Source organism: Anthonomus grandis, chromosome 6 (genome assembly GCF_022605725.1).
Source record: "Anthonomus grandis grandis chromosome 6, icAntGran1.3, whole genome shotgun sequence".
In the NCBI taxonomy this organism is placed as follows: Eukaryota; Metazoa; Arthropoda; class Insecta; order Coleoptera; family Curculionidae; genus Anthonomus; species Anthonomus grandis.
Window position 1 is genome coordinate 22,434,501 of NC_065551.1, and position 21,963 is coordinate 22,456,463.

At 30.0% G+C, this 21,963-nt stretch overlaps 2 protein-coding genes across 2 annotated transcripts; both read right to left on the bottom strand.

Annotated features, from left to right (window-relative positions):
- Window positions 1-3,213: 3,213 nt before the first annotated feature.
- On the bottom strand, window positions 3,214-4,789 carry LOC126737912 (venom acid phosphatase Acph-1-like). The gene is made up of 7 exons (XM_050443004.1): window positions 4,670-4,789; window positions 4,518-4,616; window positions 4,228-4,461; window positions 3,988-4,173; window positions 3,806-3,929; window positions 3,543-3,754; window positions 3,214-3,490 (listed from the first exon to the last, which is right to left on the bottom strand). The coding sequence occupies exons 1-7, from the start codon at window positions 4,775-4,777 to the stop codon at window positions 3,362-3,364; spliced, it is 1,092 nt and encodes a 363-aa protein (XP_050298961.1). The 5' UTR covers window positions 4,778-4,789; the 3' UTR covers window positions 3,214-3,361.
- A 4,614-nt stretch (window positions 4,790-9,403) lies between these two features.
- Window positions 9,404-11,019, bottom strand: LOC126737700 (venom acid phosphatase Acph-1-like). The gene is made up of 7 exons (XM_050442696.1): window positions 10,889-11,019; window positions 10,725-10,823; window positions 10,439-10,672; window positions 10,159-10,341; window positions 9,974-10,097; window positions 9,696-9,907; window positions 9,404-9,645 (listed from the first exon to the last, which is right to left on the bottom strand). Exons 1-7 carry the CDS (start codon window positions 10,994-10,996, stop codon window positions 9,508-9,510), a joined length of 1,098 nt encoding a protein of 365 aa, XP_050298653.1. The 5' UTR covers window positions 10,997-11,019; the 3' UTR covers window positions 9,404-9,507.
- Window positions 11,020-21,963: the final 10,944 nt, after the last annotated feature.

Below are 21,963 nucleotides of genomic sequence, written 5' to 3' on the forward strand. Positions count from 1 at the left end.
GTTAAATTTATCAAGGATAATCTTTATGGAAAATCTGATAAATATATTGCCTCGTACTTAAACGCACATGTTGCTAATCCATCTCTGTCGGAACAAGCCAGTATAAATTTAACGTAGTCATATTTTCCACGCCATTTTGGACTAATTTGCTGATATTCACATCGCTCGACATTAGGTCCTACAGCATGGCAATTAGTACAATTAGAACTCAATTTAACAGATCACGGTGTTTGCCTGCAGATCATCACGATTGTGTTGTGTCTGCGCTAAATGCGAATGAGTGCTTCGTGATCATTATTTGATAACACAACAAATTTAATACCTGTTAAGTCATTAGCAGTATATTTGCATTGAGTTCGCTTAGTACTTTTTTTTTAAATATTGACTAATTATATCCTGGTATTTTTTTGTAATATTTAGAGACGTATACGTATCATATCCAATTAGGTTATGCCTTATTTAGAAGGGATAAACGAGATATTATCTTGTAAAGCTTTGATATTGGTGTTTTATGATATGCATAAAAATGTTTTAATAAATATTCAAGTAAAAAATATATATTTTCAGCAAGTAAGGGCTTAACTTAGCAACAAATAATTGCCTTTAGACATTTTGCAATTTATTATAGTATTACGGTTAAAAATTTCAAATAAATAACACGATTTGGGTAAAGGGGTGACTTATCGATAAATATTTTACAGAAAAGGAGTCCGCATAACCTCGCATTGATTCGGTGAAAAAATTATATCGTTATGCGAATAAATGCCATAAATCAAACTGCGGCGTGTCACGCACGAATGATTGATGCGGTGTCAATTGTTATATACACACATTCTTCGATGCGTGTCATTTCATATACGGTATTTAAAAAATGACTATATCTTTTTTTTTGTTTGCGTGTTTGCCATAATAAAATTGAAAACCTTATTTAACCTTTTTTAAAAATATTTAAATTTTTTATATTTAATTTCCAATAAATTTTTTTTTTTAATTTCTAATTATATATTTTCACATAAAATTAGCTGAGAAAATACAAAATCATAATAAGTAATATAGTGGCTCTATAATGCAAATTTACATAATATAATTTAAAGAATGAACAGAAAAACAAAAAATTCTCTATATATTTTGCGGAATTTACATAGTTAATAAATTACAAATTTAATTTATTTAAGTTCTTCAAGAAACGCCGAATTGTGTCTAATGAATTTGAGTTGATAATTTGTATAAAAAAATAATATAATATAAAAATTTAAATTATATTAACAAAGAAATTTTTATCTGTATGAATATGATTTTTTAAGCTATGAAATTTTAGGCATTTTTTCCTAAAATAATAATCTTAAAATTAATGTAAGGAGAAATGGTCTTTTTTTATGAATAAAAAAGCCTTAAAGCATAAAAAATATATCGAATGAAGAAATGTGTATAGAATCAGGTAAACTCAAATTTGAGCTGTTAGCATTTTCTAAATTTCCTATTATTAAACATCATAACAACAGCATAAATATCTGGGAAACCGCGAAAGGTAACTTTCTTATTAATGGAAAAATTTACTTAAAAAAAAGTTGTACGACAGAGCTTAGTTTGCCGTAACAGTAAAATATCAAAAACTAATTAAACACAAAAAAAAGAAATAATATAGGATATGAGAACAAGAAACATGTTAACAAAAAATAATACGTACATATTATGTTTCTTTGTTCTCAGTTAACTTCTTATAGATTATTATTGGGAATAGAAAATACATTTAAAAAAAATTACAAACATAATATCTTTATCTAATAAGTACTACATATAACTTATTTTTTTTGTAATTGATCCAAATTCTTTAATAAAAATATAGTATTCTGCTCAACACGTTTTTACTAAGATGAACTTATTCTTTGAATTGTAATTTTGTTAAAAAAAAATTACTGAAAAAAAGTTCATTATTTTAATGTATCTTCATATATAATAATTGTTTTTTTGCTTTGTTATAGTCTTTCCTGAAGAAGTCACTAAAAAATAAGCTTAAAGATTAATAAAAAACAAACGAGTTTTATTAATCATAAGCTAAACCTGACTAAAAGTTTGTATTTCGTAAATAAGTAATATGCAAAGATTATGAATTTTTAAAATAATATAAACTATGTAAAGGAAGATAAAAATAAATATAGTTTTCATCACAATCGTTTTCTTTTGTTAATCCTATTTTTGCATTTTATTAAAGTTTTATATTTTCGTTACCATGCAATAATGCAACATTCTTCCATTGCATCTATTAATAAGTGTCATTAATTTCAAAGAAAAGCGTGCTGCTGACAAGATGATTAAATTGCTGTCGCCTGTATTTTACCAAAGCCACTTTAACTCTTTAAGCAACAAAATACGTTAGTTTTTAATTAAATTGTGTATCCGTTTTTGTCTAGTTACGACACACATATATAAACAAAGAATATTAAAGCTTAAATTAATACAAATGTTTATTAATCGGTCTTTAGTTTACACACTCATACCTGTGAAATATCTTACTAATGGAATTATAGAACTGTTGTAACAGCTTAGGTATCCCGCTAATTATCAATCAGTATGAATGTTAAAGTCTTATTGATTTAGGTTTAGACTAAGTAATTGGCTTTAGGAGCTAAGAATAGAATTATATCTTTGAGTGGGAATCGGATATTGATTTACTAATACTAAAACTAATAGGTATGTTTATCTGTGCTTTTCCAGATATGGGGTAGTATAGAGCCCACTCGGACTTTATTCTGAATAAATTAATAAAAGTTATTTATATCCATTTAAGTTATGCCAGTATTTTAAAATTTTAAGTCTATTTTATGCTCTAAAAATTAATTTTTTAAATAAGATTAGTAATAAAAATGCATAAATTTAACACATACGGAGTTATAAATTCTGTCCATAGGATTACCTCTACCCATTATCAGGAGATTATGCATGTAATGAGAAAGGGATTTGCCTGTTAAACGTATGTTCATTTTGGTTGCAGATTACGGAACCCAAGTGATATCCTGCCATCCAGTTTACTGTTGTTTAGGACGCATTGTAATCTTGTATTGTTAATGTGTTTGACACAATGGGGTTTGAAAGGGCTGCTTTGGCTTAGGTCACATCGAAGGATATTGCCAAATTATTGCTGGATATTGGTATCTGCAACGTATTGACAGGCTACTGAGCTATTGGCGTTATTTACACGTATCAATAAAAAACTTATTTGTTGCTTTATAAATATTTATTATTTTAAAAATTTATAGCTTATCTATATTTGCTTTTTAAAATTTAGTATACAGTTATTTAGAAATAGTACTTTTTAATGGTTTAGATAAGTTTATTATTTTTTCATTTTCAGGTAAAAAGTTTAGCAAATACCTTCATTAGGAATTATTTCTTCCAAGAGAGAAACAAAGTCATCATAAGGGCAAAAGGCGTTACAACCTGGGATAGTCAAGAGCCTCGGAGAACTTGCGGTCCAGTTTTCATAAAAGACCTAAAAATTAAATATAATTTTAGGTCTAAGCCTTCAAAATATATTTTCTTACCTTGAATCCATACACTCCATCAATTAAATGTAGCTCAAGCAAGATATGAGAACCGTAATTGGGAATTGAATCATCGAATACACCAAGAGCTATAAGAAAACTGGCAATATTCATTTCATGAGCGGAATAGAGGTACATCTTTATTTCTGTTGGGCTGATAGTACCGTCAATCTTAGCTTTAGAGTCAGTTATCATCTTTTTTAAAAGTAGTCCTAAAATTGTTTTTATTAAACCATAATCGGTTTAACAAGAAATAATGTTACCTGCAGTTATTTGTTTTAAATAAGTAGTGTTAGCTTTAATATAATAATTCTCAATGACAATTCTGGCTAATGCCTCAGGCCATACTGGTTCCCACCATTCTTCTAATGGATACCCATATTCCTCCTAAATTATTTAAATTATTTTTTATACCTAATCATTATAATTTCATTCATAATAATACCTGAGTGATTAAATTAAAATACAAATCAAATATATCATTAGGAGTACTTATGTTTTGTCCGGTTTGGTTGGATAGATATTTAAAAATATCATCGTAAACACTAAGAGCTTCTTGGATTTCGTCTGAGTATAACACTTTTTTAACCTCTGTGCTGTAGTTGGAACAAACTCGGCTTCCGGAAAGCTCCTTCAATTTATTCATAAAAAATAATTATAATTTGAGTTTATTATTTCAACTTACCGCATCATTTTTAACTAAATCATAAGGAATTGGCTGCCAATTTAAATGACGATTCCAAATTTGGTTACCACGTGGAGGATACAGGGCAGCCAATACTAGCTGCAATGACATTTTGGTTCGGGTGACGTTGGTGCTTCTAGCCGCCAAATAATTTGCTTTCCAGGTGTTTCCCAGAAAGCTACTGTACCTTTGGCGAAGCGTAGTTCCTAGTTTGTATTCAGTCCTCTTACCTTCCTGGAATTTAATATTTTATTTGTTAATATTATTTTAAAGAAAATTAATGCACTTACGTTTGTCAATTGGGAATAGCCTTCAGCATAGTAACTCTCATTGATAGGATTGTTGTCGTATCCATTGCTATCAGGGGTACGATTACCATGACGGAACAACTAGTTATAAAATAAAATAATAAATTAGTTCAAGAATTGGAATTTAGACTTACGGTATGGACTAATAAAAGGGTATCATTATTGACAGATGGTCTGCCACTAACTATCTCAAGATAGCAAAAAGCAGACAGAGCCAAACATATAGTTACTATGCTATTCATGGTGGACGTATAGTGATTTCAAAAATAAGTTTGGACTTTTATAGGAAGCAAAATCTTATCATATTTTTAAATTAAGCTTCTTTATTATACTTAATAAATTCCAAATAAATTTAGTTATTTAAATTGTGTTTTTAATTATTATTGACTTTTGAAAATTTTATTGGTATTAATCTTCTTGATCCTACAATCAATAATTTAGCCATATAGAGATAAGTTAATATTTTTGGTCACAGTTGTGGCACACGTGACTGACATGAATTAAGGATATTTTTGCTATTTAGTTTTTTTTTAGAATATTTTGAGACATAATAATCAACATGTTTTAAGCGGAGTGGCTTTTTGCATATTGAGTGTTTTCATTACATGCCTAACCGATTGCTTGCATTTTATGAAATTTAAAATTAGAGTAACACTTCATAGTCTTTATCCAGGCATGCCTCAAACATGTTTAATTTGGTTTGCATTTGGATTTAATGCTGGACACTGCACGATAAAAATACCTACAGTATTTAAGTATTCTTAGGCAATTCTCGCAAAGTAAGAACTGGTGTTATCATAGATCAAAATACTTGCAAGACTCACTTCTAATTCCTTAAACTGTATCGAGACTTTGTAAGATTATAAGGCGATTATTACAAGCGTTAAAGTTTTTCATTAAGCACTACCTTTAGATCGTCTAGTATAGGCTCTACTTCTCAAAAAAACATGTATAAATACAGTGCAAGGTTCTATTTCGTACAGGGTAATAATACTATTGAGCAACAAAGTGGGTATCATCTATCTTAAATCTATGCAACCATAACAGTCGCTACTACATTACTAACTGTTAAGTAACGTTAAAAGCAATAAAAATCTAAAAGTTTTTTTTTATTAAAAAAAACAGTTCATGAAAAGATGCTAAGAGCTAGTTGAAACTTGTTCTATTTGTATATAAGTTATTGCAACAATACTTCATAGCACATTCAAACATTTATTTAAAATGTTAATTGTTGCATTGTACATGCCAGTAAGAGTTGCTATTACTAATTGTACTGTAATAACTTAGTATTTTTACTGTAGATACTTTTACAGTATATAAAGTATAATTAGAATATAAAGCATAGAGAAGATACCAGAAGAGATAGCATTCTTATAAAGAATTTTTTTTTTAATGTTTTAAAAATATATACAAAGTTAGTTAAATAAACATTCACAGACAAAATTGGCATTTAAAATTAAAATAAATTTTGTTTATATTCTTTTTATGTTATGCTATAAGTTTTCATTTGCGAAGCTTTTATTAATTCTTTTATCCGGATTTAATTTCTATCAATAATTTCCACTACGTATTTTTTAAATCTTATATTTCTTCTGCAAGTATTATTACTATACTCTATTAGAGTTTCATTTTATATATAAACTGCTTTTTTAAATATCTGCTTTTAGATTTACATTTGTTTTTTTTAAATTTTTTCTGGTTTCATTTCTTTTAAATTTTGTTTTTAGCTTATTCAATCCTTCGTCCTCAACTGTCTTATATTATTAAATAAATTTTAACTTAAAAGTTAATTAAATATTGATTAATTACTATATCCAGGCAGTTAAACTTAAACTTTATTAAAATGTCATAACAATCTTGAGTTGTAAAACAATTTGAACTTTAACGCCATTATTAAATTAATTGTTTATTCCAGGCAGGTGACGCATATCTTTTATAGAAACTGACTGTCTGAAATGCATAATGTAAATTTTAACCTAACGGTAATTAAAAATTAATTAATATTTCTAGGCAGTAAGACTCAGTTATTCTTAATTAAAATTATTTAACTCTCTGGGATTGTACAACAATTTTAATCTTAACGTTATTAATAAGTTAATAAAAATTCTATACAAATGAGGCATATTTTGAAAAGTATTGCTTCAAATTTAAAAAATCTACAAGCAGCTGCCTGAAATTCTTAAATAAATTTTAATAAACGGTATTTATTATTTAGTTAATTAAATATTTAAAGCAAATAAGTACGTTATTTTAATTAATTTAAAACGTAATTATAAGACGTAATTTTAATTAAAAAGTCTCGACTGCCTAAAATTCTAAAATAAATGTTATCTCAAAAGTTATGAAAATTAATTAATAAATTAATTATTTCAAGCAGCTAAAACTAAACCTTAAAATACATCAACCTTATGGAACGAATAATATATAAGACAAGGAAAAACATGAAAATATCTGTCTTAACTTAAACATAAGTTAAAAATCAATTAATTAATTCTTCTAGGAAATTAAAACATAATTTTAATTAAAGTGCCTCAAGTTCCTAGGATTTTAAAAGAATTTTAACTTTAATGTCATTAGAAAATTTACTACTTATTTCAGGCAGTTAGGGCATAATTTTAATTGAAATTTAAAAATTCTACAAGTCACTGCCTGAAATTACAAAATAAATTTAAACGTTAATAAAATGTTAATTAATCACTTACTCCAGGCAGCTGAGAATTAATTTTAATTAAAACGTTGCAACTGCCTGGAATTATAAAACTTTAATGCCAATAATAAGTGAATTAATTATTCTATGAACTTGAGGCAAATGCTATCATTCAGTTATCTCCATGACTTACAAGAAAAAATATAATAAAACATTTTGTTCCTTACTTAACATTAATGAAATTTATATAAACGCTTATAGTTTCTTATTTTTTTTAATGATTATAATAAAATATTTATCAATGCAGTGATACTTTTTTAATCAGGAATTATTTTAGAAACCGAAAACACTATAAAAAATCCTTACAATATTTAGCTCATCATTGATTTTAAACATTTGTTTATTGATAGCTGCAGAAAAAATTTTCTTGTTTAATTTTCATGTTGGAAATAATAATTTTAAATAATAGCAGTGAATTTTTATTTCAGTTTTTCGGAAGAAAAATTGTAATTAGAATGCCTCAATTGTCTGCAATTATTAAATAAATTTTAACTTAAATGCAAGTTTATAAATTAATTAATTGTTTTAGCAAATTGATACGTAATTTTAATTTAAGTGCCTCAAGTTACTTATTCCAGGCAGTTAGTTCATAATTTTAATTGAAGTGCTTGAAATTTAAAAAATTTACAATTTAACTACCTGAAATTACAAAATAAATTTTAGTGGAAATTTAACGTCAAATAAAAATTAATTAGGTATGGGATAAATAATTAAATTATTTTTAATTAACGTATAAGTTACCATTTGTTTTATAATTCGAGGCAGGTAAGGCTTAATCATCATAATGCTCCAACTGCCTGAAATTATTAAATAAATTTTAACCCAAACGTTAATAAAATAATTATTAATCACTTACTCCAGGCAGCTGAGACATAATTTTAATTAAAACGTTGCAACTGCCTGGAATTGTAAAACCTTAATGCCAATAATAAGTGAATTAATTATTCTATGAAGTTCAGGCAAAAGCGTTCTTAAACTGCGTGAAAAATATTTTTACCACTATTGGCTCAAACATCATAATACATTTCTCACATCAGTTATCTCCATGATTTACAAGAAAGAATATAATTAAACATTTTGTTCCATAACAAAAATTATATAAACGCTCATAGTCTCTTAATTTTTTTTTATGATTATAAGAAAATAATAATTAATGCAGTGATACTTTTTTAATCAGGAATTATTTTAAAAACCAGAAACATTATTAAAAATTCTTACAATATTTAGCTGAGTATTGATTTTAAAAATTTGTTTATTGATAGCTGCAGAAAAAATTTCTTTGTTTAATTTTCATGTTGGAAATAATAATTTTTAATAATAGCAGTGATTTTTAATTTCGTTTTTTCAAAAAAAGAATTGTAAAATAAATTTTAACTTGAACGTAAGTTTATAAATTATTTAATTGTTTTAGCATATTGAGAAGTAATTTTAATTAAAGTGCGTCAAGTTACTTATTTCAGGCAGTGAGGCATAATTTTGATTGATATGCTTAAAATTTAAAAAGTCTAGAAGTCAACTGCTTGAAATTGCAAAATAAATTTTTGTTAGAATTTAACGTCAAATAAAAATTAATTAGGTATGAAATAAACAATTAAATTATTTTTAATTAACGTATAAGTTACCATTTGTTTTATAATTCGAGGCAGGTAAGGCTTAATCGTCATTAAAATGCCCCAAGTGCCTGGAATAATTAAATAAATGTTGACTTTAACGTTAATTAAATTTTATTTAATTACTAACTCTAGACAGGTGAGACTTAATTTTATTTAAATGCTGCAACTGCCTGGAATTGTAAAACAATTTTAATCTTAATGCCATTATTAGTTATTTAATTATTCTATGCAGTTGAGGTATAATTTTCATTATAAAGCTTAAAATTTTGACTCAAACGATAATTTATAATTAGTTGATTAAACATTTAAGGTAAGCAAAATATGATTTAAATTAAATAGCTTCAAGTGCCTACAATTGTAAAACAAATGTTATCTCAAACGTTACGAAAAATAATTAATTAAATATTCCAGGCAGTTAAAGCTAAATCTTATTTAAAATGTGTAAGACCAAGAAGGATGTATCGGAAAATCTTTTTTCAGTAGTTTAGTTACGTGGTTTCAAAACTTAACCTTATAACTAGCATTCTTACTAAAAAAAACTAGCATGATTATTAACGTTTTTTTTTTAAATTTTATTATCAACTCTTGTACATATATTAGAAATATCGATGTATCAGCTAAAATATTTTTCACAAAAATAAGCTTTTTTTAGTTATAAACTTGAACAAAAGCCGTCTTGAGGGATAACATCAGCAACCAAAGCTTCAAACTGATCAAAAGGGCAAAAAGCAGTACATCCAGGAATAGTCAAGAGTCTTGGATATTCAGTTGACCAATCCTGATGAAAAATCTAAAAAAAATAATTAATTAATTTTAAAGATTTGTAGTAGTATTACTCACCTTAAAGCCATACACTCCATTAACAAGATGTAACTCAAATAATATATGAGATCCGTAAGAAGGAATTTTCTCATCAAATACTCCAAGAGTTAGTAACATAGTGGCAATATTTAAGTCATGGCCTGAGTATAAGTACATTTTTAAATCGGATGGGCTAATGGTACCTTTAATTTTTGCTCTAGAGTCTCTCAATATTTTTTTTAAGAGCGCACCTTAAATATATTTAACGATATAAAGTATTTAGAACTATCTTAAGTCTTAAATATTTCATTTATTACCTCCACTGCCTTGTTTTAATGAAGTGGTATTGGTAAGAATATAGTAATTATCCACAGCAATTCTCACAAAAACATCCGGCCATATTGGTATGACCCAGTCTTCCAATGGATACCCATACTCTTTCTGTAAAACCAATATTGCCATAAAGCTACTTAGTTATTACACCAGCATATTATAAAATTACCTGAGTCAATAAACTAAAATATAAAGAAAACACTTGAAAAGCACTACTGAAGCTTTCTCCAGTTTTTTCAGATAAGTACTTAAAAACGTCATCGTAGATACTGATTGCTGCTCGAATATCATTAGAATTCTGGGTTTTGTCAAGCTCGGTAGTATACTTTTTACATAAGAAAAACAAAAATTCCTAAAAAATTAATAAAAACAAAATTATTTTGAATATTAAAATTGTAAGTATATATTATAACCTAAAATTATAAATAAATATTTTATAACTATCCTACCTCATCGTTTTCGAAAACATTGTAAGGAATAGGCTGCCAATCCAGGTTTCTAAACCAAACCTGATAATCTCGTGGGGGATAAAGTGCAGCCAAAACAAGTTGCAAAGACATTTTTGTTCTGTTAAAGTTTGTGCTTCGTGCTTCTAAATAATTAATATTCCATGTTTGACCTAAAAAGTGGTTATACCTCTTACGTAGAGTAGTACCTAACCTATATTCAGTTCTTTTTCCTTCCTATAAAAATTTAAAAAAATAATTGTTAAGATATAAAAGCCATTTTACTTACTTTAGTGAGTTGCCCATATCCCTCAGGAAAGAAGCTTTCGTTTATTGGGTTATTGGCATACCCTGGACTATCAGGAGTACGATCGCCATGGCGAAAAATCTAAAAAAATATATATAATTTACAATTTTAAAATAATACTGATTGATATAGTTTTATTATCTTACAGTATGGACTAAAACAAGGCTATCTTCATTAGATGTCTTAGGCATGCCTTTTACACATACGAAAGAAAATACAATAATGACAAAAGTGTTTATTGTTAAAAGACTCATTTTGATCTACTTGTTTGACCAAATACAATATTACTAATCCTTTTGGTCCCTTTATATACTTATTCTAGGCCTAATTATGTAATATAATTTTTTGGAAATAATCCAATAATACGTAAAAGATAACAAAAAATATAAAACTAATAAAAATTTTATATTTTGTCAATACAGTGTTTTTATAGCATCCTTAAATTAATTATTTATGATGTCGATAAGTACTTTAAAAAAAAATTAACAAGTTAATCCTGTAAGGCATGCTGATTTAATTTTGACGCTCATGAAGCATCCATTAGTACAAAATTACAAATTAAATGTCAAACAAACGCCAAATAAAACTACTTTTTAGCGTGCAAAAAGACTTTTTTAGGCACTATTGCGTAAAAAGTCAAACTTTATAAACCCTGGAAAGTGTGTTAAGTAAGTAATTTAAGCACAGTAATAGAAAAACATTTTTTTATACTTAAAAAGAAGCTTTAGGGGTGATTATTTCGTGGTAAAAACATGCTGAGTGAATTCTTCTAGCGCTTTCCATTTTCAACCACTGCATCTTATATAACTTATAGAAAATTCGTTGATATTTTCTTATCCTATAAATAACGCGAAGGCAAGAGTTTAAGATTTTTCTGAATTCGGTTTTTTGCCAGTGCAGTTTACCATTTTTTATAAACTATATCTCCATCACTGTGTACCTCAAGAGCACAAGGAAGTCGTAGATTATTTTTTTTGGCTGGTAATGATAATCAAGAGAATATAGTAGCTTCAATCTATTATAGGCTCGTTAGATACATGTGTCTATCAAATCTTAATTAGAGTCATATCACTCAAATTTTTCATCGTCTCGTTAATTTCTAGTTGGTTATGATTGACTTCAATTTTAATTTATTTTCAAGCAGTCGCAACTTAATTTTTAAGTATTATTACAGTGCTTTTTTTTGGGTTAAGAAAAAGGTAGTAATTTTGGTTGATCTTATACAGTTTTTTAAAATCTGTATTTATGGCTTTTTTAGGTGCCTGAATATCATTTTTATAATATTTTATATATTATATTGCGTTATCAATAATAAAAATGTATATTTTGTATAGTTCTAGGCTACTACTGCACCTTAAGGAATTCCTTTTGGGACAACTATTTCTTTGGAAGTCTCACTAGCAATTTTCAAAATCATCAAAAGTAATTTATTTGCTATAAAGAGTCAATACATTCCTACAAACTAAATAAAGATAATATATTTTATATTTTAAATTACATCTTCTACCGGCAAAAAGGTCTGTCCCGGAATTTTCAACAACTGATACTATTTAGCTACTGACAAAAGAAGCCAAGACTGGGACAAACCTAAGGTTGGTTAATTTATAAGGAAAATTAAAAAAAAAACACAAAAAAAATCATCAAACTAAATAAATTATTACAGAAAGAATAACAACAGATTTGCACGAATGTGTGCTAAGAATCAATATAAGTAATTAATATTTTAATATATTTCTAGTTATAATATAATTTTTCCATAATAACTAATTATAAGCCCGAGGCTAGAGGGAGACGGAGGAAACGACGAATGGCGGGAGACGGATGATAGACGGTCCAGACAATTTTTGATAATGTTTACTTGTACGTATTTTAGGTCAAAAAGCAAATGCGTGCACCTTTATTGTTAAAAATACAAGGAGAACAAAAACCAAAGGCAAGAGTAAAACAAAAATATTTGTATATATTAGTTAGTTCCGAGACTATAGTTGAGTCTGCAGGAGCATTAATTTCACATGCTATTTTAAAACTATTTAATGTAAAATATTTTATTGTATTTGGACATTCCAAATCTTACACGCCCTGTACGTAAATGATTTTTGAAAGTTTGTCGTCTGGTGAAGAGGAACTCTATATAAATTAATGTTTCTAGTTTCATGAGCAGTGTGTGGTAGTGGCTTTAAACAGTCATGCAGAGACTCCGGTTTCCCAGTCTTGATTATTCTAATGACAAAGCAGTACATATAAAGCTTTCTTCTATTCTCCATGGTTAAAATTTTGTTATTATTTAGATGTGAAGTTATACAGGGTGCGGCATAATTGTCTCCCTGTTTTTAAGGCCTAATAAAAGAAATGTTGTATGAAATACAAAGATTATATTTTTTTATTTTAAAAGTACAACTAAAACATTTTTGTCCTATGTGGTTTTGAATAAAATATCTGGCAAGTGCCGTCCACCATTATCGAAGCACTGGTGCAAGCGACTTCTGAACTTTCGCATAACTCTTGCAAGCATTTCTTGGGGTGTTCTGCGAATTTCCAGGTGTATTGCATCCTTTAGTTATTTAATAGTCGTTGGACGATGTTTGAAGACTTCAGCTTTTAGGTAACTCCACAGAAAGAAGTCGCAGGGCGTTAGGTCGGGCGAGCGTGCAGGCCAAGAAATATCGCCTCTCAGGTAGAACAAACGTCCGGGGAACATTTATCTCAATACTTGCATTGAAGCTCGAGATGTGTGAGCTGTTGCCCATCTTGCTGAAACCAGGCATCTTGCACATTAAGTCCTGCAAAGGCTGGGGCGAAAAAATTGTGAATCATCGTTATATAGCGTTCCGAATTGACAGTAACAGCGTGATTTTCTTCTTCAAAGAAGTAAGGGCCGATTATCCCCATTTCAGATACGGCGCACCAAACTGTCACTTTCTCACTATGTAAAGGCTTCTCGTGTATCTCTCTCGGATAATCAGCGGCCCAATACTGAAAGTTTTGCTTGTTTACCCAGCCAGATAAGGAAAAATGTGCCTCGTCACTAAAAAAAACTGCGCCCTGAGGTAAATTTTGAAGCATAATTTCCCATGCAGCGCGTCGATTGTTCCAATAAGGTTCTGATAATTCCGGTGCCAGAACCATCTTGTATGTATGAAAACGAAGATCCTTGTGAAGAATTCTGCGCAGTGCGGTCAGACAAACGAAGGGCAGCGTGTCCCCGTGCAGAACGTCTAGGTAACCGTAAAAATGAGCGTCTCACAGTCTCGACGTTTTCGGGTGTCCGAGCTGTCCGTGGCCGTCCACCTCCTTTTTTGATAACAGATCCAGTTTCTCTGAAGTTCTTGACCCACAACACAATTGATTTTTGGTCCGGGACTCATTTCGGGGAATTTGGAACCTTATCCGGAACGCTCGTTGCGCAGCAATAACTGACTGATTTTCGAGGAGGTACACTTCCACGGCGAATGTACGTTGGTCCACATGATGCTTCAGACTAAAACATGTTTAAACAAAACTGTTTCCCATACGGCTCTTAGTGGCGGTACCCCCACTATTCTGCGACGTCGCTCGGCATTACGAGGGGCGTTACGATTAAAAATAGGGAGACAGTTATGCCGCACCCTGTATAATCTCTATTGAGGATGTTAAAACAGAATCTCATGCATGTGTTTTGTAATTTATAATTTTTTTTTATATAAACTTATTATAGAGTCGGAGTATACCACATCTCCATAACCAAATAATGATAAAATTAGAGTATCCCAAAGGAAGTTTTTAATTTTTGAGGGTAGACAGTTTTTTAGGTGATATACATTTTTAGGCGATAGTAAGCTGCTTTTAATTTATTGTTAATGTCTGTTTTAAATTTAGTTGTTTCGTCAATAATTTTGCCCAGGTTTTTTACTTCCGATTTAAAAGGAATGGGTTCGTTATTTAAGATAATTGACATATTATTTTTGAGGTACTCCCTTATTTGTTTACTTTGGCTTATAAGAATTGCCTGCGATTTCGTAGCATTGATGTTAAGATTATGATCATTGGCATAATTAAATATTCTCGCTAAATCTTGATTTATTTTAAGATTACAATCTGTCAGATCTTCATGGTTAATTGACATATAAAGTTGCGAGTCGCCTGTATATTGATGTAGTGTGCTATAAAAAAGACAGATATGCATGTCTGCTACATAAATAGAAAATAAAAGTATAGATAGAATTGATCCTTGGGGGACGCCTTTTGTTATTGGTTTGAACTTTGATTTGTTTACCCCGGATTCGGTTGCAGTTGACACGTAACAGGCTCTATTAAGCAAGAAATTTGAAAAAAATTTATTACGGGTTTGGAAAAATTAAAGTACTGCAGTTTCGCAAGCATCATTTTGTGATCCAAGGTGTCAAATGCTTTACTAAAGTCTAGCATTGTAAGAAGTGTCGATGACTTTTCGTCCTCATTATGTTTAATGTCGTTAAGGACTTTGACCAAACACGATGACGTACTAAACTGCTTTCTAAAGCCCGACTGACAATTTTTCTGAGAAGTCACTAATTTGTTCGGAGTTGAATTTTTCAATAACTTTTTAAATAGCCGGTAGTATGCTGATAGGTCTAGGATCGTTAATACTAACCAGTTCTGCAGTTTTTGGAATCGGCCTAACTATGCTCTTCTTCCAGATATCTGGAAATACACCCTGCAATAGACATGTATTTATTATATTTGCTAAAGGACCTATTATATATTGAAGGCATATTTGAAGATCTCTACCAGAAATTCCATTCTCCCCGATAGCTTTGGTATTTATTTGGTTTATGGGTCTTTTATTCGTTTCCAAGTTTATAAGTGTAAAATTAAAACTTCGACCTGTTTTGTCATGTTTATTAGAAATATAGAAATTTATTTTCTCATCAGATGTCGGGGCCCCAATATGTATAGAAGAGTTTTTAGGATAAGGTGGCAGATCATGATTAATATTGTTGTTAGTTAATTTTAATTTCTTAGCTGTTTGCTAAAATTCTTTTGACAACCTGAGATCGACTAATTTTATTTACATCAGTAGCTCTAAGAATTTCGTCTACTATGTGTGAAATGGCCGTTACGCATACGATGTTGTCGAAATCCCGAGTGAGTCTTCGGCAGAATATTGCTCCTGTCAACATGCATAGTCAGCTGACTATTAACTACCTTTTCCAATACCTTTGACAGGCAAAGGAGTATACATACTGGTCTAAATGCTTTATCTTTTAGGAGCTATTAGCTTTTGGTATTGGAGTAATTACAGCTTTCTTCCAATTATTTGAAAAACTTCCCACTTCGAGGCAAATATTAATAATGTGTGTTATAACAGGTAAAACAAAAGGACGGCAGAGTTTAATAATGCAATTATTTAGTCCATAGAGCCCATACGCATTTGACGTACTATGCGATATTATATTTAGGACCTCTATTTCTGTTGTGGGCATAACATAGAAAATAGTTTCCTTCTTCAGTGTTCATAATATTCTTAATAATACGAGAGTTAACTGGGCCAGAAAAGACATAGTTATGGTAACAAAATGTTTAACTTCATTTAATTTCTTCAATGAGTTTGGAATTTCAAATTTTTTCGGGTGAATTTGGTTACAAAATTTGTTAAAATTTGTTCATGTATTATATGTATAACTTAAAGAAAGTTATTAGGTTTAATAATTTCTCGATTTTCCAAGGTCTGATTTTTCTTGTACTTCGATAATGCCTTATCAGGAAGTGTTATTAACTCCTTAGTATTGTTTAGGCAGGGTTAGTAGTTTATGAGTAAATTTGATTTTTTTTTTAAAGCATGATTATCAATAAGTATAGAAATATTGTTATTGATTGAATCTCTTTAATTCTTGAATATATTATTGACACCTTAGGTAATAACAAAACATAGTAATAAACAAAAATCTATTATCAAAACAAAACCTATATTGATTACATATTGCGAGCCGGTCCTCGCCATATCATTATTGAAATACTGAAAGGTTTTGTATTGAGTTCAAAAACCTCATCCATTTTTCTCAAAGATACCAACATACATATTTGTCAACTTCACACAAGTGTTTAAGTTGTGATATGGCCTGATGATCCTCTAACTAAAGCGAAACACGTGTGGCCTGATAATATGTGCTGTGAGACCACGACCGAGCGTTTCCTTTGTTTACGTTTTGTTTTGGCTGCAAGTAACTAAATCGACTTAGTTCCCCAAAAATTACTTTTTAGTGTCGCAAAAAACCTATGTCGGTTTATTTAAACAACATTTTCTCCATATAAGGATAAACTGACCAAATTCACATTTGTTCTTCTACCCAGATATATTCATACTATATATTCATATAAATTACCAAAAATCTGACGTTTATCTTTAAACCACAGAAATATTAACGAATGCTGCGCGCTCTTAACACTAATATAGGTAATTCTATGAAAAGTTTAACAAGCTATCTAGGAACTTCTAACGAAAAACCTATTTGTTATTTTAAATTACCTGCACTGGTGCAAACATAAAATCATATCTTCCGACCCGAAAATGGTAATTTTCTCGGGCCGTGAAAATATTTCCATTCCAGAATCATTTTAATAATATCAAAGCTAAATTTATGACTATCATTCCGATCGCCACTTTTTAAGTATTTTAATGGCGTTCCTCGTTTCAATTGCGAAATCATTATTTTCGTTGTTGACACTGACAATAATTTTAGAAGCGATTTGCACCGGGCGCCGTTTGAAATTTATGCCGATTTTAAATCGGAATATCAAGAACATCTCGTAAATCTTTGGATTGTAGGCGTGATCAATTTAAAATTATTTGATGCAGAACCTGCGTGATAAGGATCTGTTACTAATTTATATTCAAATAAAGCGAAGATGAAACAACCCCTAGTAACCATATATAAAAGCGTGGAGGGTTAATCAGTCTTAGTTATCTTTTAGCTCTCCATTCCTTAAATGTAGTGCCAACCCGTATTTATTTCCAACAAGGGTTTACTAATTTCCTGTGTATAAGCAATCTAAACTAAATCTACACGAGAATTGTTAGCAAATTAGCTTAAGTGTGTGTTAAGTTTATTTGCTCTATTCCTACTGTGCTATTGGGTTTATGAATATGTCACTCCATAGCCGTATTGCGTAAAATATTACGTGATTTATATGACGGTTGATGTATTTATTTACTTGACTAAAATATAGAAATGGGCCGCAAAATATACATTTGAGAAAAAGTCGTTGTAGTTTTCTATCTTTCTGTAGTTCTTTCGTTTTATATTTTGCCTACAATTTCTAATATGTCGAACTTATATTTTCATATTTCTGCCTTTAAATTTTGTGTTAAATAAAAAGCATAAACTAAATAAAAAAATAAAAATAATGAATTGTCGTAATATATAGCTTAAAGGCCTTTACTAATTCTTATCATACAAATTAATATACAGGTATTTTGTAAAGCAGCTATCTATGTTCATGAGAAAATTATGCAAAGTAAACTTAAAATATATAAATACAGATTAGGGAATTTAATACTACGCATTGTTCCAAATAACTTCAATACAGTTTCCTCTGATCAATGAATATGAACTATTAGATAGAACAAGCCAAAACTCGCAGGATATTTTATTATATCTAAATGATCTCCTAATCTAAGATTATTCATACAAAAATAGACTCTATTGACTACCTAGTCAATGATAATATATAATTTGCATTCTCTTTTTAACTCACGAACTCAATTGAAATTCGTAGAGTACTCAGTGGGGTGAAAAATCAGAATGATCCAAGACATGATAATATTTCCCTAAAAACCCTAAAAGACCTTTCTAAAAATTTTCATTCTGCACTGGCACTTGCCATTCTTGCCGTTAAGTCCTCTTTTGCTAGAGGAAGTTTTCCATTGCCTCAACTTTGCCAACATAATACCAGCTTATGATATTATGTTTGGCAGCGTAATGACTTTTTTATTCTATCAAACCATAGACCAATTTTATAGCTCTCCACTGTATCCAAAGTAGTAGAACGCCTAGTTAGCATACGAATTACAACGTTTTTAACTGACTTCAGCATCTTGAAGTCAGGTCTCTATCAAGGGCAGAGCATCGGATAGTACAATCATTACTTATGGTTTTCCTCAGGGATCTGTGTTTGGCCGAAGTCTCTCCTTGATTTACATCAATGATTTACTAAGCCTTGATATTTTAGGAGAGATTGGACCTTTTATTGGCGATTATACAACACTGAACATGGAGATCCCTTTCGATCTGCAAAATATTTCAAAAAATCAATGATTGGTGTAATGCTAATCAACTACCTATAATCAATTATTAAGGCATGCTGTTAAATTTAGAGAGATGCGCTTGGAAAATATTGCAATTGAGAGTCAAATTTTGAAGAAACTTGAAGATTCTAAATATCTGGATTTGAACATAGATTACAGGTTGAAATTTAACTCTCATGTGAACTGCCTAAATAGAAAGATGGCTTCTTGTCGCTATAGCGTGAAAATAACTGCAAGGGAACCTAAAATGACTATAGTAAACATAAAGTATGATCTCGAGTAACATCTAGTCTCTTTTAGGCTTTTAAAATTTGGTAATTTGACCAACAATTGAATTAGTAAAATATTTCTGTCATTGTTAAATGTTGCTATCCTCGTGAGTTCTATAAAATGCTGTTGTTTTATTATTTATCTTATAGATCTTAATATTGAGGGCATGTCTTCAGGTTTTATTAATAATATTTATATATGTTATCAATTATAAACCATAAAGTATGATATCTATGTATCAATGAGCGGCTACCAAATGCATAATAATTTATTCTCTAACCTTCATAATATTTTATTATTAGAAGATCTAGTATACCCTAAAAGATAAATTAAAATACGTATGCCCACAGATACAAGGTGATTTTCAACATATGCGCATAAACTTGGGAAATGATAGCTGATAAGTAATAATATCCATATTTTTTAAAATAAAAAACGTGTATTTTTTAACGTGTTTAATTTAAACTAATTTAAAGCAACTGTTCGAAGTTGTTTCTATTATTTTCGATACAGACTTGAGCTCGTCGAATCCATGAAGACCTACACATGCACGAGCCAAACCAGGCTGTAGGCGAATTGCGCCACTGGCAGCGTTTATGCGATGTCATGAGAGTATAATGGATTTACGTCAGGCGAGCGAGGGGGCCACCCAACTGGACCATCACGGCCTATCCATCGTCCGGGAAACACACGATCTAAATGTTGTCGCACTGGTCGTGAAAAATGTGGTGGAGTACCATCATGAAGAAACCACATGTTCTGCCTAACGTGGAGATTCACATTTTCAAGGAGTACTGGTAAATTGTTGCGCAAAAATTCTAAATACCGAGCACCAGCCAAACAATTTTCCAGAATAAAAGGTCCGATGAGCATCCCGTTCAGAATTCCAGGACCTACATTTACAGAAAAACGTTGTTGAAAGTATGTTCTCCGTGTAATATGCGGATTTTCCAAAGCCCAGTAATGAGTGTTATGAAAGTTGAAAATTCCATTGCGCGAAACATTTGCCTCATCCGTAACTAAAATGTTGATGCTAAAGTTTGGGCTTAACTGCTGGTGATGTAACATCCACTCACAAAAGTGTACTCGAAGCGGCAAATCTCTTGGAAGTAGGGCTTGTACCCTCTGCACATAAAACTTGTAGATTGCCATATTCCAAATCGCGCTACAATTGTCCTAGTGCTAATTCCAGGTTGTTTTTCGATAACTGCTAAAATATCCTCCTCCAGATTTAGAATGTGCCTAGGTCTAATAGCTCCTCCATCTTGTCCAGGCCGCGGCCGCAAATTGCCAGTTTCTCTTCCCCGCTGAATAACACGTAAGAAAGCCCCACGTCACGTCAGTTGCTGCCACTGCATTCTGATGCGTTTCTTCGTAAACCAAAACCATGTCGATAAGTTCTTCGTTTGTGAAAAGTACTGCTTAAGATTCCAAACAACAAATTCCAAACATTATGACTTGTTTACTATCAGTTATTAATAAACAAAATAAGTTCGTCTGATACTCATTCTGTTGACATTTGTTTAACTTTATTTCGGCAACCAAATATTTACTACATTTTTTTCTCATTATTACTCATTATTGATCTTCATCAACCATTTCCCAAGTTTATGCGCATAGGTTGAAAATCACCCTGTATATACAAGTGTGGCCAATTAGCGTCTTGGTTGCAGAAATCCTTTTATTTTCTCTACAGTTCGTTCGGTAGGTACAATTATGCACAATTATATTTCCCGTGTTAGTTGCTAATTTATGCAGGTAGGAAGTTGGTTTCTTCTTTACCTTAAAGCTTTACGTATAAATTTGTGTTGCATGCTAATGCATAGGTAGGCAGCACCCAAGAGGTATAAAGACAACTCATGTAGCATCATACACTCAAAGATTAGGCAAAACAAATATCCTTCTAATATTTAGATACCAGCTGCATATAAATTACCGTGATGAGGTATGTGTAAATTATGTGAAGTTATATTAGATTGCCATTCTGCCTAGTACATAACTATCACGTTTTCTGTTGCAAATTTAGAAGTAAATAATGATATAAGATAGATTTTAATAGATCAAGAAAAAATATCTTAAGCTTACCACAAATAATAGCAAATACCATAATTTTACAGACAAGGAAAGTAAAGTATATTTGTGTTATAATAAACACGATATTATCCTATTAACTAGGATACACATTTTTGGGTATCGAGAGATGCTTGTCGTGTCAAGAGACTAGCACTAGTCTTTTTAAATAAATATATTTACTTTAACATACATGATAATTTTAGGCAATATACAGCAGTTTTTTTCGAAATTGCCATTCTTGTATTTATGGCCATCAAACAGCAATTTATTTTAATGTAAAGCCAGTTTATAATAATTTAATAAAACTACAATATTTAAAGGTACTCATATCAATAGGTATATATTAATTTTTTTTGTTTTTTATTTTTTTTAAAGAGCTGATAAAACTGTTTGAAGACCCTTTATATGTTAAAAAAATGCTTCTTTTTAAAATTTTTTACATCAATTTGCTCCTTTTTATATTTGGTTTTTCTTGCATTTTTCTCCTTTTGATAAACCAACTTTTTTCTTAAATATCAGTCATGCATTTTATTCTTCTGCTTCTTCAACTCTAGCATTTTCAGCCAAATTTGATGTCTTATTTTGTTTCTTTTTTCTTCTAAGAATTCTATAGTA

Coding starts and splice junctions, on each gene's coding strand:
- LOC126737912 (XM_050443004.1), bottom strand. CDS start 4,777: ATGAATAGCATAGTAACTATATGTTTGGCTCTGTCTGCTTTTTGCTAT. Junction 4,617..4,669: donor CCCTTTTATTAGTCCATACC/GTAAGTCTAAAT, acceptor TTTTATAACTAG/TTGTTCCGTCATGGTAATCG. Junction 4,462..4,517: donor GCTATTCCCAATTGACAAAC/GTAAGTGCATTA, acceptor ATTAAATTCCAG/GAAGGTAAGAGGACTGAATA.
- LOC126737700 (XM_050442696.1), bottom strand. CDS start 10,996: ATGAGTCTTTTAACAATAAACACTTTTGTCATTATTGTATTTTCTTTC. Junction 10,673..10,724: donor GATATGGGCAACTCACTAAA/GTAAGTAAAATG, acceptor AAATTTTTATAG/GAAGGAAAAAGAACTGAATA. Junction 9,908..9,973: donor ATTAAAACAAGGCAGTGGAG/GTAATAAATGAA, acceptor AATATATTTAAG/GTGCGCTCTTAAAAAAAATA.